Source organism: Myxocyprinus asiaticus, chromosome 44 (genome assembly GCF_019703515.2).
Source record: "Myxocyprinus asiaticus isolate MX2 ecotype Aquarium Trade chromosome 44, UBuf_Myxa_2, whole genome shotgun sequence".
Classification (NCBI taxonomy): domain Eukaryota; kingdom Metazoa; phylum Chordata; class Actinopteri; order Cypriniformes; family Catostomidae; genus Myxocyprinus; species Myxocyprinus asiaticus.
The window spans coordinates 24,574,762-24,587,749 of NC_059387.1; the positions used below are offsets into that span (position 1 = coordinate 24,574,762).

Consider the following 12,988-nt stretch of genomic DNA (forward strand, 5'->3'; position numbering starts at 1 on the left):
TTAAATAACACAAATGGATGGTAGTATTGGAAGATGTCTTTATTGTTCATTTTTTAATAGGTACTTCAGAAGGAATGTTAACAGATCAAAATCTTCATTGCAATAAATGATTTATGTGTGTATAGAACGTCAGGTTCCAAACTATTTCAGCGTCACACAAAATAATCTAACACTTGGTTAAAACATTGTTTTAAGCGGCATTTATCTACAAGCAGTGGCGTTTTACTCATCAAGAACAAAAAACTTCCAAAAACAAAAGTATCACGAAAACACACACACACACACACACACACACACACACGTGTGTGTGAAAAAAATGTCTGTTCCACAGAATGTCTGTTCCACCTGAAAATTTATGAACCACTAAAATATAGTTCACTTGAATAGGACAGTAATCTCTGTGAAGGTAAACAGATTTTCCCAATGTGTTTTTTACATTAACAGACTACATGCATGCACAAACAAGAGTATACTGGCAAAATCAACTATATTTGAGATTGTGACAAAGACTAAAGCTTGGTTTTACAAGAATATATGCTTGCATACTTCAGTCTGCTCTTCAGAACACATAAGGAGTTCAAGGCATCAAAGTGCTTTCTTCATTGATTAAATAAACAAAATTAAAACCATTCTACAAATCCTTTAAAATGAATACTGAAATCTATACTTTAATAAGAGTATGACAAAAAGTAAGGTACTATATTATGATCATCACCAAAAAAAAGTTTCCTTGAAGTCTGAAAAAGACCTCCAAAGACCACAAACCAGCATTAAGACAATTGTAGATGCTTTTTAAAGTTTTATTTTTTATTTTTCCTAAGGAAGAAATGTCCAGGTCATATTTCACCCTAAATTCTATGAATCCTATTTGTGAAGCCATTATTATGAAAATGTCATAATGGGGAAAAAAACACCTTCATGTCCCTAAATAGGCTTTTCTTTAGACAAAACATAACTTCCCATATCTGTCTCTTCATTTTGGTGTGAAATATGACCTAGACATGTTCTTGACTGGTTTTGAGAGATTAACCAAGGAGTGTTGCTGTAAAGATACACAAAGTGAAGCATAAACAAATGTCAATCTTTTACACATTTGTAAAAGCATAAACTCAAACAAGAGGCAGAAGTTACCTAACTAGAGCAATATTATTCAGGTTCACCTAAAATATACTTGTGCATTCAAAAGAATCATTAATTGATGAATGATAGGGTATTTTTGTGATGTACTGCTTGGACACAGTGCTTGTAACACAGTGGGCCACATGCAGGGCCAAATTAAGCTTGTAAGCATTGGAAACAATGCAATGTATTTCATCCAAAATACTCTTCAATGCATAATTGCCCCCAAACACTCCTAAATCAGTATAAAGCTCATGAGAATCCAGTCCATTTATGTCTGCCTCTATCCTTCACAGTTAATAACACTGATTGCAGACAGTGACGTCATTAAATGAAATTACTTCTATGATTTTTTTTTCTCAAACACATGTTGCTGTAACATTACAACAATTGGCTGGAACTCTGCACATCTAAACAATGTTACATTCTGTTTCAACAATGTCTGCAAGCAACTTTCTTTCAAATATTATCCATCTAATGTCACCATACAGGGGCCAAAATGTTTTAAAAGCAGTACATGGTTTTTTTAAAGCTGAAGTATGTAATTACTGTGCCACTAGCGCCGCCAAACATGATTGCAAAAATAAACATTGTTTTCAAAACAGCTTTTTGAATACGCCCCCCATCTTCCATTGATAAAAAAAACAAAACAGATAGTCCTGCCAACAACTCACGCCCTTGGTCGAGTCAGTGTTATTGTCTCTACTGAGACAGGTGGCTCAAAACAGAGGAATTTTCATACGCCACATTGACACAGTATTTACAGATTTTAAGAAAATTACCTATAAATGGCATACTTATAGTTATCTTTTCATATTAAGCTGGGATAGGAGGAAGTATTTTAACACCGAAAAAGTTACATACTTCAGCTTTAAGACAAAAAGTTAGTTATGCTATGATAAGCTGTTGTGCTGTATGCATTGTTCTTTAACAGTTTTATCATTGTGTCCATTCATTTACATTAACAGGAAGCTCTGTATTGCTGACCTACTGTCTAAGTTAATTGTAGGAGATGTAGTCCTGTAAATACTCTGCTACTTGCCCTTAAAAGTGACTGCAGCCCAACTGAGTTGCTAACATAGCAGAATTGATATCAGTACACCCCTACACAAATGCACAACTTGGGAGAGAAGTCAAAATAAGTTTGGGTTAAATAAATAAAATAAATACATTAATAATAGAAAACATTTAGTTTTTGTTTAAAAAAAAGTGCATTCCTCCATGTTTAGAAACATCAGTTATGCATATTCACTCAATTTTGCTACGTTTATTTTGTGAACCTTTATTTTATGGAATGAATGTCCAGGTCATATTTCACGTAAAAATACAAATAAAACAAAGCCTAGCTTTAGGACTATTAAGATTTCTTACATTGTGACATTATTTTAATGAAAATCAAGCACATTTTCCTTCTAAATTCTAATTACTATGAATACGAAAAAAAATAATAATAAATAAAAATGTCTTTTTCATGATCCTGTCCAGAAAAATGATTCAAAAATAAAATTATAATTAATTTCAGCATTAAAAACAAATACTGCCATTAATTGTATAATATATTTGCCATTTTTTATATGGCTCTTTTATAATATATTTTTTATATATTTAAATATAAATAATATAATTTTATATTTTTTTCTGCATTGCAATAATCATAGTACTTACAGTACTTAACTGTCATTAAAATAAAGTCACAATGAAAAAAAATTGCAATGGTCATAAAATAGGCTTAATTTTCATTATACAAAATATAAGAATATAATTTCTTTATATTCTTTACGTTATATTCAAAATATACTTTTTCTTTTTGATTTTGGGGAGAAATATGACCTGTAAATAATCTTGACAGGTTCTGTGAGATTCATCCACTTTCTAACTAAAATATTTTCATTTCTCCTGAGTCTTTTCTTTTCAAAATGGTTCTACATTAGGCCATTTGCAGTGCTCTATAGCCTGCGAATCTCTGAATGGCAGTAAAAGAAATGCTCTTCATTCTGATCTCAGACTCCAGGCTTCCTTCTCTGACTGCAGCAGGAACTCCAACAGGGGCTCTACTGTGTGGCACAATTAAATGAGAACCAAAGTATTTGACCCTCTGGGCACAAAAGTTTCACCCTTTTCACTAGACTGCTCTGGAAGACGCTAAAAGGAGGCTCTGTATCTCACATCTGTAGCTGCACAAAGAAGGAACAGAGACTAAATGACACTTACATCATCTGCTCTGGTAATGCTAAAAAGTACAGAACACTCAGCATTGATGTGATGTTGCCATGGCAACAGAAGCTAGACTAAAACGTAGAAGGTCTGTAAATGGGTGCAGTTGGACATTTGGATGAAGTGCAGTTATCTTTTGGCCTTGTATTTGGAGGCATCTCTGGGCTCTTTGCTGGGGTTGCTCCAGTCATCCGCTCCTGGGCCGCCTTGATAGTGCCGCCACGCAGATTTGTTAAAGACGGGCAGACGCTCAAATGATTCACTGGAGAGAGCCTGAGCAGAAAAGATGGCAGTGGTGGATGTCATTGGAAACCCATTATTGAAACAAGGAAAGCATTACAATAAAGGCAGCTTCTGCTGAAGTGCAAAAATCAGAGCTGCTCTTACCTTCAGATAGATAACAGCATCTGTTCCCACCCCTTCCATTGAGTACAGTTTCAGGTCCCCTTGAAAGTAGCGTGCATATAATCTGGAAATCGGCAAGCCATGCCCAAAACCAGCCTATAGTACATAGAGATTAGGTTACAAAAAACAATGCTACATTTAAAGTTGTAGGATAAGTTAAACGATTAGTTAAGCCAAAAATAAAAATTGTCATCATTTACTCACCCTCGTGTTATTCCAAACATGTATGACTTTCTTTAATCAGTGGAACACAAAAGCAGAAGATTAGCAGAAAGTTGACTTTGCTCTTTTCCATGCAATGAAAACATACAGTTTCAAGCTCCAAAGAGGTCAAAAAAAAAAGCACAATAAAAGAATCCTTTACAAAAAAAATTTGACTTTGAGAGCTATGGCAGAGCTGAATATTATCAGTGAATAATGACTTAAAGAAATATTCCAATACAAATTAAGCTCAATCGACAGCATCTGTGGCATAATTGATTTCCTCAAAAATTTTATTTAAAAACAAAAGCACAAATCTGGGTTAAAGTGAGGCACTTACAAATGGAAGAGAATGGGGCCAATGCGTAAATGTTAAAATACTCACTTTTTCAAAAGTATAGCCACAAGATGTAAACAAAATGCATATTTACATGATTTTAGTGTAATAAAATCGCTTACTAAACTTTTCTGTGTAAAGTTATATCCAAATTTGGCGCCTTTGTTGCCAAAACAACAATTTAAACAAATTTACAGCTCAAATAATACACAAGATTTAATAGAAGTAATAATGTAAGTGTTTTTATAAAATTATAAGCTTCACATTTCTGCCTTTAAACCCTCCAAAAATTGGCCCCATTCACTTCCATTGTTAGTGCCTCACTGAGAGATGAGACAAAATGTATTTTTGCAGTAATCAAAGTTAAGCCACAAATGCATTCGATTTAGCTTAACGTGTATTGATTCTGGGATATTAGTTTCCTTTAGTGTTGTTTTCCTCACACAAAGCTATTGTATGGCATCTGAAGATTTGGAATGTAGTGCATGAGTCATTTTTATGGTGCTTTTTGTCCTTTTTGGAGCTTGACAGCATGTGAACTGTATGCTTTCGTTGTATGGAAAAGAGTTACGTCAACATTCTGCTAAACATCTCCGTTTGTGTTCCACAGAAGAAAGTCAGTAATACGGGTTTGGAATGACATAAGGAGAGTAAATGCTGACAGAATTTTTCATTTCTGGGTGAACTTTTCCTTTTTTTTGCTCTAAGAATACATTTGTCACTTTTCTTTACCAATGGCACTCGTTTAGAGTCCAAACTGGGAGTTGGTGCAGTAGAGTAGGTGTAGTTGAACAGCCTGTCAATCTTTCGTAAAGCCACACCCCCTCCCCTGTCACTGATCTAGATAAAAACACTCAAGAAGATTAGGGTCAAAGCATGCCATGTGTATATGTTTGCAAAGAAAACTGATCTGCAAAAAAAAAGAGACCTTCACAGACAGATCTTCCTTCCCCAGGGTCACTTTTGCTTTTATAGGGGGAAGACCCTCGTTACTGCCCTCGTGAAGCTCAACTGTGGCCCGCATTGCGTTCTAAAAATATAAACACAACTTTTTACATTAACACGTCAGGGCTTTGAGAAAAGAACACAGATATGCACCACTAAAGCTTGAACTGCATGTGAGATACACATTGAGAATGACCTCATACTAAAGTACTTGAAAGTATTTAATTCAATTGTGTATGTTAAAGTTTTTGAGACTTACCTTGAACAATTCAAACAGCATATGGAACAGATGGGAGGGCACATAAACAGCCTGGATGGGTTTTTCAGGAGCCTTGGCTATACAAGTGTAAAATATTGGCATTCTATTTGAGTTTGTGGTCTATAAATTATAAAAAGAACATGAACTAATCCTAAAACAATGCATATTCAGTTCTGTGAGCCTGAAACTAAACCTACAAACAAACGCATTAACCAACATGCACAATAAGGCTAGTTGAGAACATGTACCATTGAATTCTTCTATCTTCAGCTCTGGGGCAGCTAGATAATATTGCTCACACACCATCTTGGCGGTCTCATATGCATCTGAAAACAAGACCAAGTTGCAAAATCAGAGGAACACAAAATCCAAATAAAAGATAAGGATAGTTTCCCTATAGGACAGAAAACTCTGTAAAGGAGGGCAACAGTGAACTTACCGGTCACCACCTCAGCCACACCGCAGTTGGGATCAATACTGCCAATGTGTTTGGGATGGGCTGGGTTGATGTCATTGCCAAAGAGGAGAGCTGTAATGAAGAGAAAAGTGATTACAGTAGAAAATAAACACTTAATATTGGCTGTGGTCCAATATGTGGTGTTTTTCTCTCTGACGTACTGTGCTGGTTGATGAGCATGCGAAAGGAGATTCGATTGGTGTAGAAGCGGTCCAAAAAGTACTGGATGTTGGAGCTGACAAATGGGTCGAAACCAAACTTCTCCTTATACTCGATCACTCCCTGGGCCATGGTCGGGACCACATCATTGTGTCTATTTCTGATGTCAATAAGAGTCTCCAGGAAGCTACAAAAAATTAAGTTGATAAATAGTTGAAAGGAAAGTTCACCCAAAATTGAAAATCCTGTCATTATTTACTCATCCAATATCATTCCAAATCCACATGACTTCTTCATCTCCTATTGTGATTGCCAATTTCCCTACAATAGCAGTTGATAGTGACTCACTTTAAAGTTTTAAAAAGCACTGAAGGCATACAATCACTTTGTATGAGGTGTAACCCTTTAATGCATACCTCTGGTCTTTAGTGTACCTCATCCATTTTTTGGAGCTATGCCCACACCTCTTTAATAATCATGAACCTTTCTCTTCTAAACATTGTAACACACAAAAAAAGACAAAATTGCAAAAATATATTTTTTTTATAACTGCTCAATTAACAAAAGTGTATATGGTCATTAAAATCCAGAAATGCTGTATGTAATAGTGTCGTTTTTTTTTGCACTTCCATAAATCATACTTTTATGATTATTTCATATCTATGTAAGTTTACTACCACAGGATAAATACAGTATTTCTTTGTTTATTACAAGACATACAAATGACTACTATATCACATTGATTTTCTGTGCAACAATGGTAAATAATCAGTATCTCATATGTGTCTACACATACATCTTATACAAGCTATATTTTACTCAAGATGGAGCAGTTGTTTTAGTGATTGACTTGATTTTCATTTGACACTGCTATTTGATGAAGAAGCAATGTGGAAGTAAACTATAGCAAGTACACACATGAACAGTATGATTTGACTATTGTCATTTGGGTGTACTACTGAAATTATATTAGTTGTGCGTTTATTTTCATCTTAAAAAGTGCCTGAGAAAATAAATATGTGTAGTTTATGTGTCATGTGTAGCTCAATATGTGTTTGACAGCCAGTTGCGTCTCATGAAATTTCAGTATGGAAGTAATGAATCATGTTTTTGATAAATGAAAATTAAAAATAAAAATCACAATATATCACAATATATTCTATTCTATTAGAACACGGCTTTCTGGACTACTCGTTTCTGAATGGCACCATCTAGCAGTCTGACATTTCTCTGTAACAACCGCACCACCACGTATTAAGGCCTCAATATACTTCCGTAGATGTTCTTCTTCATTCTTCGTTCAGGGGTAAAAAGAAGTTCTAAACAGCCAAGCAAAGATATACTGTTTCCGAACATTCAGACACCTGCCACACCGATGTGGGAGGCATTTAGAAGTACATTTAAATATGAGGACGTTACATGTAAAATCTTAAAAATGTGTTATCAATGACTTTATGCGATCATACAGATGTAGGTACATTTGCACCAGCTCGCTAATAACTCTGCACATCGATGTGTTCATGTTGACTGATATTGACACACTGAACAATGTAAACAAAATTAGCTTTCGGCCTCAAGGTACTTGGAGCTCCAGGTCACACCTACCGATGACATGGACCAATGGCAGTAAGAAGGTGTTTAGCAGCAGATAAGAATTTTTCCTAAAAGTTTGCCCCAGCGAGCTGTTACGAACCACTGAAACGAATGCCAAAAACACCTTCTTTTTGGCCAGATTTTGTTCTAAATTACGTCACACACTTTTGTTCTTCGATTTCCAAGGAAGTACATTGAGGCCTTTAAGACGCTTCTCTGGGTATTGCGAGCAATCTCTCCTGCTTCTCGGATCACTATGCGATCTCTACAAGTAAGCTAATAAAATAATTTCAACTCCAATCAATGTTTCATATGCATTTATTTATTTATTTGGCAAGTAGTCTTGTAATAAGATGCAAAATGAGCAGTCAGACGTTCATTCATTACAAAATAAACACCAGAAGAACTGTTCAGTGATTTATTTATTCTCACATAATTACATCACTTCAATGCAAATTTATGTTTCATGTCCTTTTATTTGTTTATTTGGCAAGTAGTCTTGTAATAGGCTGGATAATGGGCAGTCAGAAGGTTATTTTCACAAAAATAACACCAAAAGAACTTCGATGCAAACTGGAGGTGGATTTCAGCTGTTCAGCAGTTTTTTTTCTTGTCACATTATTACATAATTTTAGCTGTTGAGCAATTTCCTTCGTCACATTATTACATCATTTCAATTCAAATCAATATTTTATGTCCATGTATTTATTTTTTTGGTTTGTAGCCGTGTAATAAGTGGGATAATGTACAGTCAGTCAGTTGTTATCGCCAAAGCAACCCCTTTATGGTGATACAAGACCCCTCTGCTTGGCGTCATTTTCCTGATCTCCCTATAAAGGTTATTTGGCGATAACAACCTGCTGACTGCACATTATACCTTACTTATTACTGTATCTAATTATCTTGCATTTTGTAGATCTATTTATAAAAGATATACATGCCGGGTTGCTAAAGACCCAAGGTATGGAATAATGTTGGGCAAAACACCTATGGATTTAAGGGCTAAATCTTATTTACTTGTTGCTATATTTGATTTGGGCTCTATACATAGGTTGATTAGTGATTTAAGTAAATAACTACTTACATTTCAGTCTGTTCATCATACAAAGTAATATCACGCTCGAGTTGCATGGACTATTATGATGCATTTGGGAACTTTCTAAAGCTTAAAAGTGAGTCACTAACTGCTATTGTATGAAAATCACGGATTGCAACAGTCTTTAAAAAATAAATCCTTTTGTGTTCCACAGAAGCCAGTCAAATGAGTATGGAACAACATGAGGGTGAATAAATAATGACAGATTTTCATTTTTTGGGTAAACAATTCCACATTTTGATGGTGTCTAACTACTGCTTGGTAAATCATTACATAATATCTATCAACCCAAGGCAGTCACGAAAAACAGTCAGTGCAACCGGCATGTAAGCCAAAATACTTTTTGCATTCAGTTAAATCACTCATGGTGTAGTATTCTGTAGTATTTTTGTTTACAAAATTGCATAAGATTAAGATACTTTTTCTGTTTTTGCTGACCCAACATGCTTCTTTTTTTTTTCCCTTTTCCAATGTCAGGACTGCTCTCAGCATTACTATCTGATTCCACTGTTTTCAACTCTGGCCTGAATTCACCTAGCATGAAAATACAATAACATGCCCTGCAAAAGCCCACAATAAAACAGAGCCATCCACTGCACAGAAAAAGCACTGCCTAGTACACATCATAAAAAGCAATAAATATTACAAATGGATAAAAATACAATTCTAAATAGTTGAAATAGAACTCACTCATTGAGGGCATGCGAATCTTCTGGCTTCCTGTTTTCAAACTCTAGTAGATCAAAGAAACTTTGCATGTACCTGCGGAGAGATATGGCACATACTGTATGCATCTGTACAGGCTTCAATATTGTGTATATCTGACATGCTCTATTTTAATTTCAACTATACTCACCATTTCTGCACCAGTTTGACTGATGGTTGACTGAGCAGTTTATCAGGCAGTAGATTCACCTCTCTCATGGTATTTGCCAGACGCACCGGCAGCTCCTTACGCAGGAACATGTAAGACGTCTTCTCACATGCATTATCCCTACCTACAATACCAGCAACCAGAATATGCAGTTGAGAACAAGATATGGACAGTGGGAGTGGGAGTGGGGTTGATTACAAATGTCAAAGCGATGAAAAATGCCTCATTATCATCCATACCTGAAAACTAATCCGGCAACAATGAGCTGAACTACTCATTATCGGATGAACGAAACCAAATTTGTTATTTATTTTTTTAAATAACAAATTTAAAGCAAATATTCACTCTTGATGTGAGTTGGCCTTAACTGAGTACCAATGTTTGCGGTGGAAAAATCAAAAGGGTGATAAAGGAATCGTTCACCCAAAAATGAAAATTCACTCATCATTTACTCACCCTCATGCCATCCCAGATGTGTGACTTTCTTACTTCTGCAGATAACAAACAAATATTTTTAGAAGAATACTTCAGCTCTGTAGGTCCATACAATGCAAATCAACAGGGTCCAAAACTATGAAAAAGCATATAAAGTCAACAATAAAGCAATGTACAGTACTGTGCAAAAGTCTTAGGCACATAAGATGTTTCACAAAAGCATTTGTCTTAAGATGGTTATTTATATCTTCAGCTTTAGTGTGTCAATAGGAAATATAAATGTTAGACTCCCAAACATTATTTTTGCAAACAGAAAAGATTAGAATAGAAGAACAGGGAGCCCTGCAACAGATGTCATGGCCCCCACAAAGCCCCCCACTGAACACTGTGTCAGTCTGAGATTACATAATGAGACAGAAGCAGTTGAGACAACCGAAGTAGATAGAAAAACTGTTGCAAATTCTCCAAGCAGCTTGGAACATCCTATCTGCCAACAACCAAGAAAAACTGTGTCCAGGTGTACCTAGGAGAAATGGTGCTGTTTTAAAGGCAAAGGTGGTCACACCGAATATTGATTTAGTTTTTTTATGTTTACTGGACTTTATATGACATTAAGTGATAAATGAAAACTATTTATGTCATTATTTTTGAAGACATCCTCACTATGCAACATTTTTCACAAGTGCCTAAAACCTTTGCACAGTACTGTATATGACTCCAGTGGTTTAATCCATATCGTCTGAAGAGATATTATAGGTGTGGGTGAGAAACAAATCAATATTTAAGTCCTTTTTTACTATAAATCTCCACTTTCACATTTATCTTTTGTTTTTGGTGATTCGCATTCTTGGTGCATATCGCCACCTACTGGGCAGGGAGCAAAATTTAAAGTAAAAAAAAAAAAAAAGACTTAAATCCTTATCTATTTCTCACCCACACTGTATCATATCGCTTCAGAAGATATGGATTAAGCCACTGGAGTCACATGGATTACTTTTTGTGCTGCCTTTATGTGCTTTTTGAGCTTGTTGTTCTTCTAAAAATCTTTGTTCGTGTTCAGCAGAAGAAACAAAATCATACACATCTGGGGTGGCATGAGGGTGAGTAAATGATGAGAGAATTTTCATTTTTGGGTGAACTATCCCTGTTTTTATAACTGATTAGGATTGTAACTAATATCATCATGATGTCATGCCCTGTTACATAACCCTTCTGACTCATGTCATTGTAAGTATGCCAAAAGAAAAAGAAAAGAACAAACAATTAAGTTGACCTAGGACCTCTTGTCTTAATCAGAAAATGTGTCAACAGCGGAGTCAAGGTCATACACTCAACACCATGACACTATACAACGGTCCCTGATGTGCCATTAGTATATTTACTGTGGGCCTTAAAAATTTAGTGTGACTAACTGTTGACTGTGAGGTGTATATAATCCCATTTAGCCTACATTATATACAGATAGAAGAGTACATTCTAAATTCAGTGCAAATTGCCTCTCCCTCTTATTAAAGTGCTTAGAATGAATATGAAGGGTGAATTACTTAATACATATTCAATTAGATGAACTGTAAATGTTTTGAGAGTCTGCTTGACATGATGCAAATGAGTAAATGATGTCAGCAAAAACAAAAAAATTATGACATTGCGTCTGAATGACCTAAAATTGGCAAAGTTTCTCTTTTTCTAACATACAGGATATAGCTGTCATCAAGATGAGTCTACTCTAATGTATGGCTCCTCTACTTCCGCAATATATGAACGTAAACATTATATGCTTTGCATATAGGGATCAAATCAAAATATAAAATTATAATCAAGCTATACGCTAATCACGTTAAGACTTAAAAATGAGTATTAATGTGATTCTTTATATCCCCAAGTGAATGATACATTTAAATAACGTTTTTTTAATCGTGACAAATTTCCAAAACTAAACTAAAGCAAAAATCATAATGTGCTATAACATTATTTTTTTTCTGAGGTGAAAAACATAGCCATAATTAATGCTGCATCAAACCGAAACGTAACAAGTGCTGCTGTTAGTGACCGTCAACACTCGTGATGGATGCGCGTGCACTTACCAAATTCCAGAAACTGTTTGATTGACAGGGGCGATGGTGAAAACCTTGAATAAAATTCTATCTTTGGTAAATTGTTCTTCAGAAGAAATGCGTACAGTCTCATTGTGAGGAGACAAATGGGAATTGACCGCGGCTAGGCTGTAAATGAAAAAATCTCTTTAGAATGGGATCATGGCAATGGGATATCCTCCATCAGCTATGGCAGACTTTGATATCCGAACATTCAGCTCCGTTTGAAATTATCGATATATTGGGCCATTGCATTAAAAGTGAGTGGCTATATGTTTTCCATCACGGCCACGGAGAAACAATGTTGCGCTTAACAGCACGTACACAACGGCGCACCCACAACCGACCATGATTTTAACAGAGAGCGTTGTGATTGGCTGACGACAACCCGGAAAAAATAGACAGTGTTTAGCGATTGGTGAAATCCTTTAACTGATCACAACGCCTATCGTATGGTTTCAGTTTAAGGTTTCATATACACCGATCAGCCACAACTTTAAAACAACCTGCTTAATGTATAGGTATCCCTAGTGTCGCCAAAACAGTGCCAACCCGCATCTCAGAAAAGCATTTTGAGATGATATTCTTCTCACCAGAATTGTACAGAGCGGTTATCTGAGATACGGTAGACTGTCATTAGAAACCAGGCTGACCATTCTCTGTTGACCTCTCTCATCAACAAGACATTTCCTTCCACAGAACTGCCACTCACGTTTTTTGTTTATTTTCTGATTGTTGGAGCCAGATGGGCTGGTCTGAGTGTTTCTGTAATTGCTTTTCTCCTGGGATTTTCATGCACAA

General features: G+C 35.6%; 1 protein-coding gene across 3 annotated transcripts; it reads right to left on the minus strand.

Moving 5' to 3' along the window:
• Nucleotides 1-24: 24 nt before the first annotated feature.
• Nucleotides 25-12,553, minus strand: LOC127434356 (pyruvate dehydrogenase (acetyl-transferring) kinase isozyme 3, mitochondrial-like). Of its 3 annotated transcripts, XM_051687038.1 has the most exons (12): nt 12,179-12,553; nt 10,116-10,150; nt 9,642-9,783; nt 9,476-9,547; nt 6,099-6,283; nt 5,920-6,009; nt 5,729-5,806; nt 5,481-5,557; nt 5,205-5,306; nt 5,009-5,116; nt 3,721-3,834; nt 25-3,606 (listed from the first exon to the last, which is right to left on the minus strand). In XM_051687038.1, exons 3-12 carry the CDS (start codon nt 9,749-9,751, stop codon nt 3,463-3,465), a joined length of 1,080 nt encoding a protein of 359 aa, XP_051542998.1. In that variant the 5' UTR covers nt 9,752-9,783; nt 10,116-10,150; nt 12,179-12,553; the 3' UTR covers nt 25-3,462. The 3 variants fall into 3 exon arrangements, with proteins under 3 accessions (XP_051542998.1, XP_051542997.1, XP_051542999.1); XM_051687037.1 differs by lacking the exon at nt 10,116-10,150 and having other exon boundaries at nt 12,179-12,551; XM_051687039.1 differs by lacking the exons at nt 9,476-9,547; nt 9,642-9,783; nt 10,116-10,150; nt 12,179-12,553 and adding an exon at nt 9,205-9,457.
• Between the last annotated feature and the right edge of the window lie 435 nt (nt 12,554-12,988).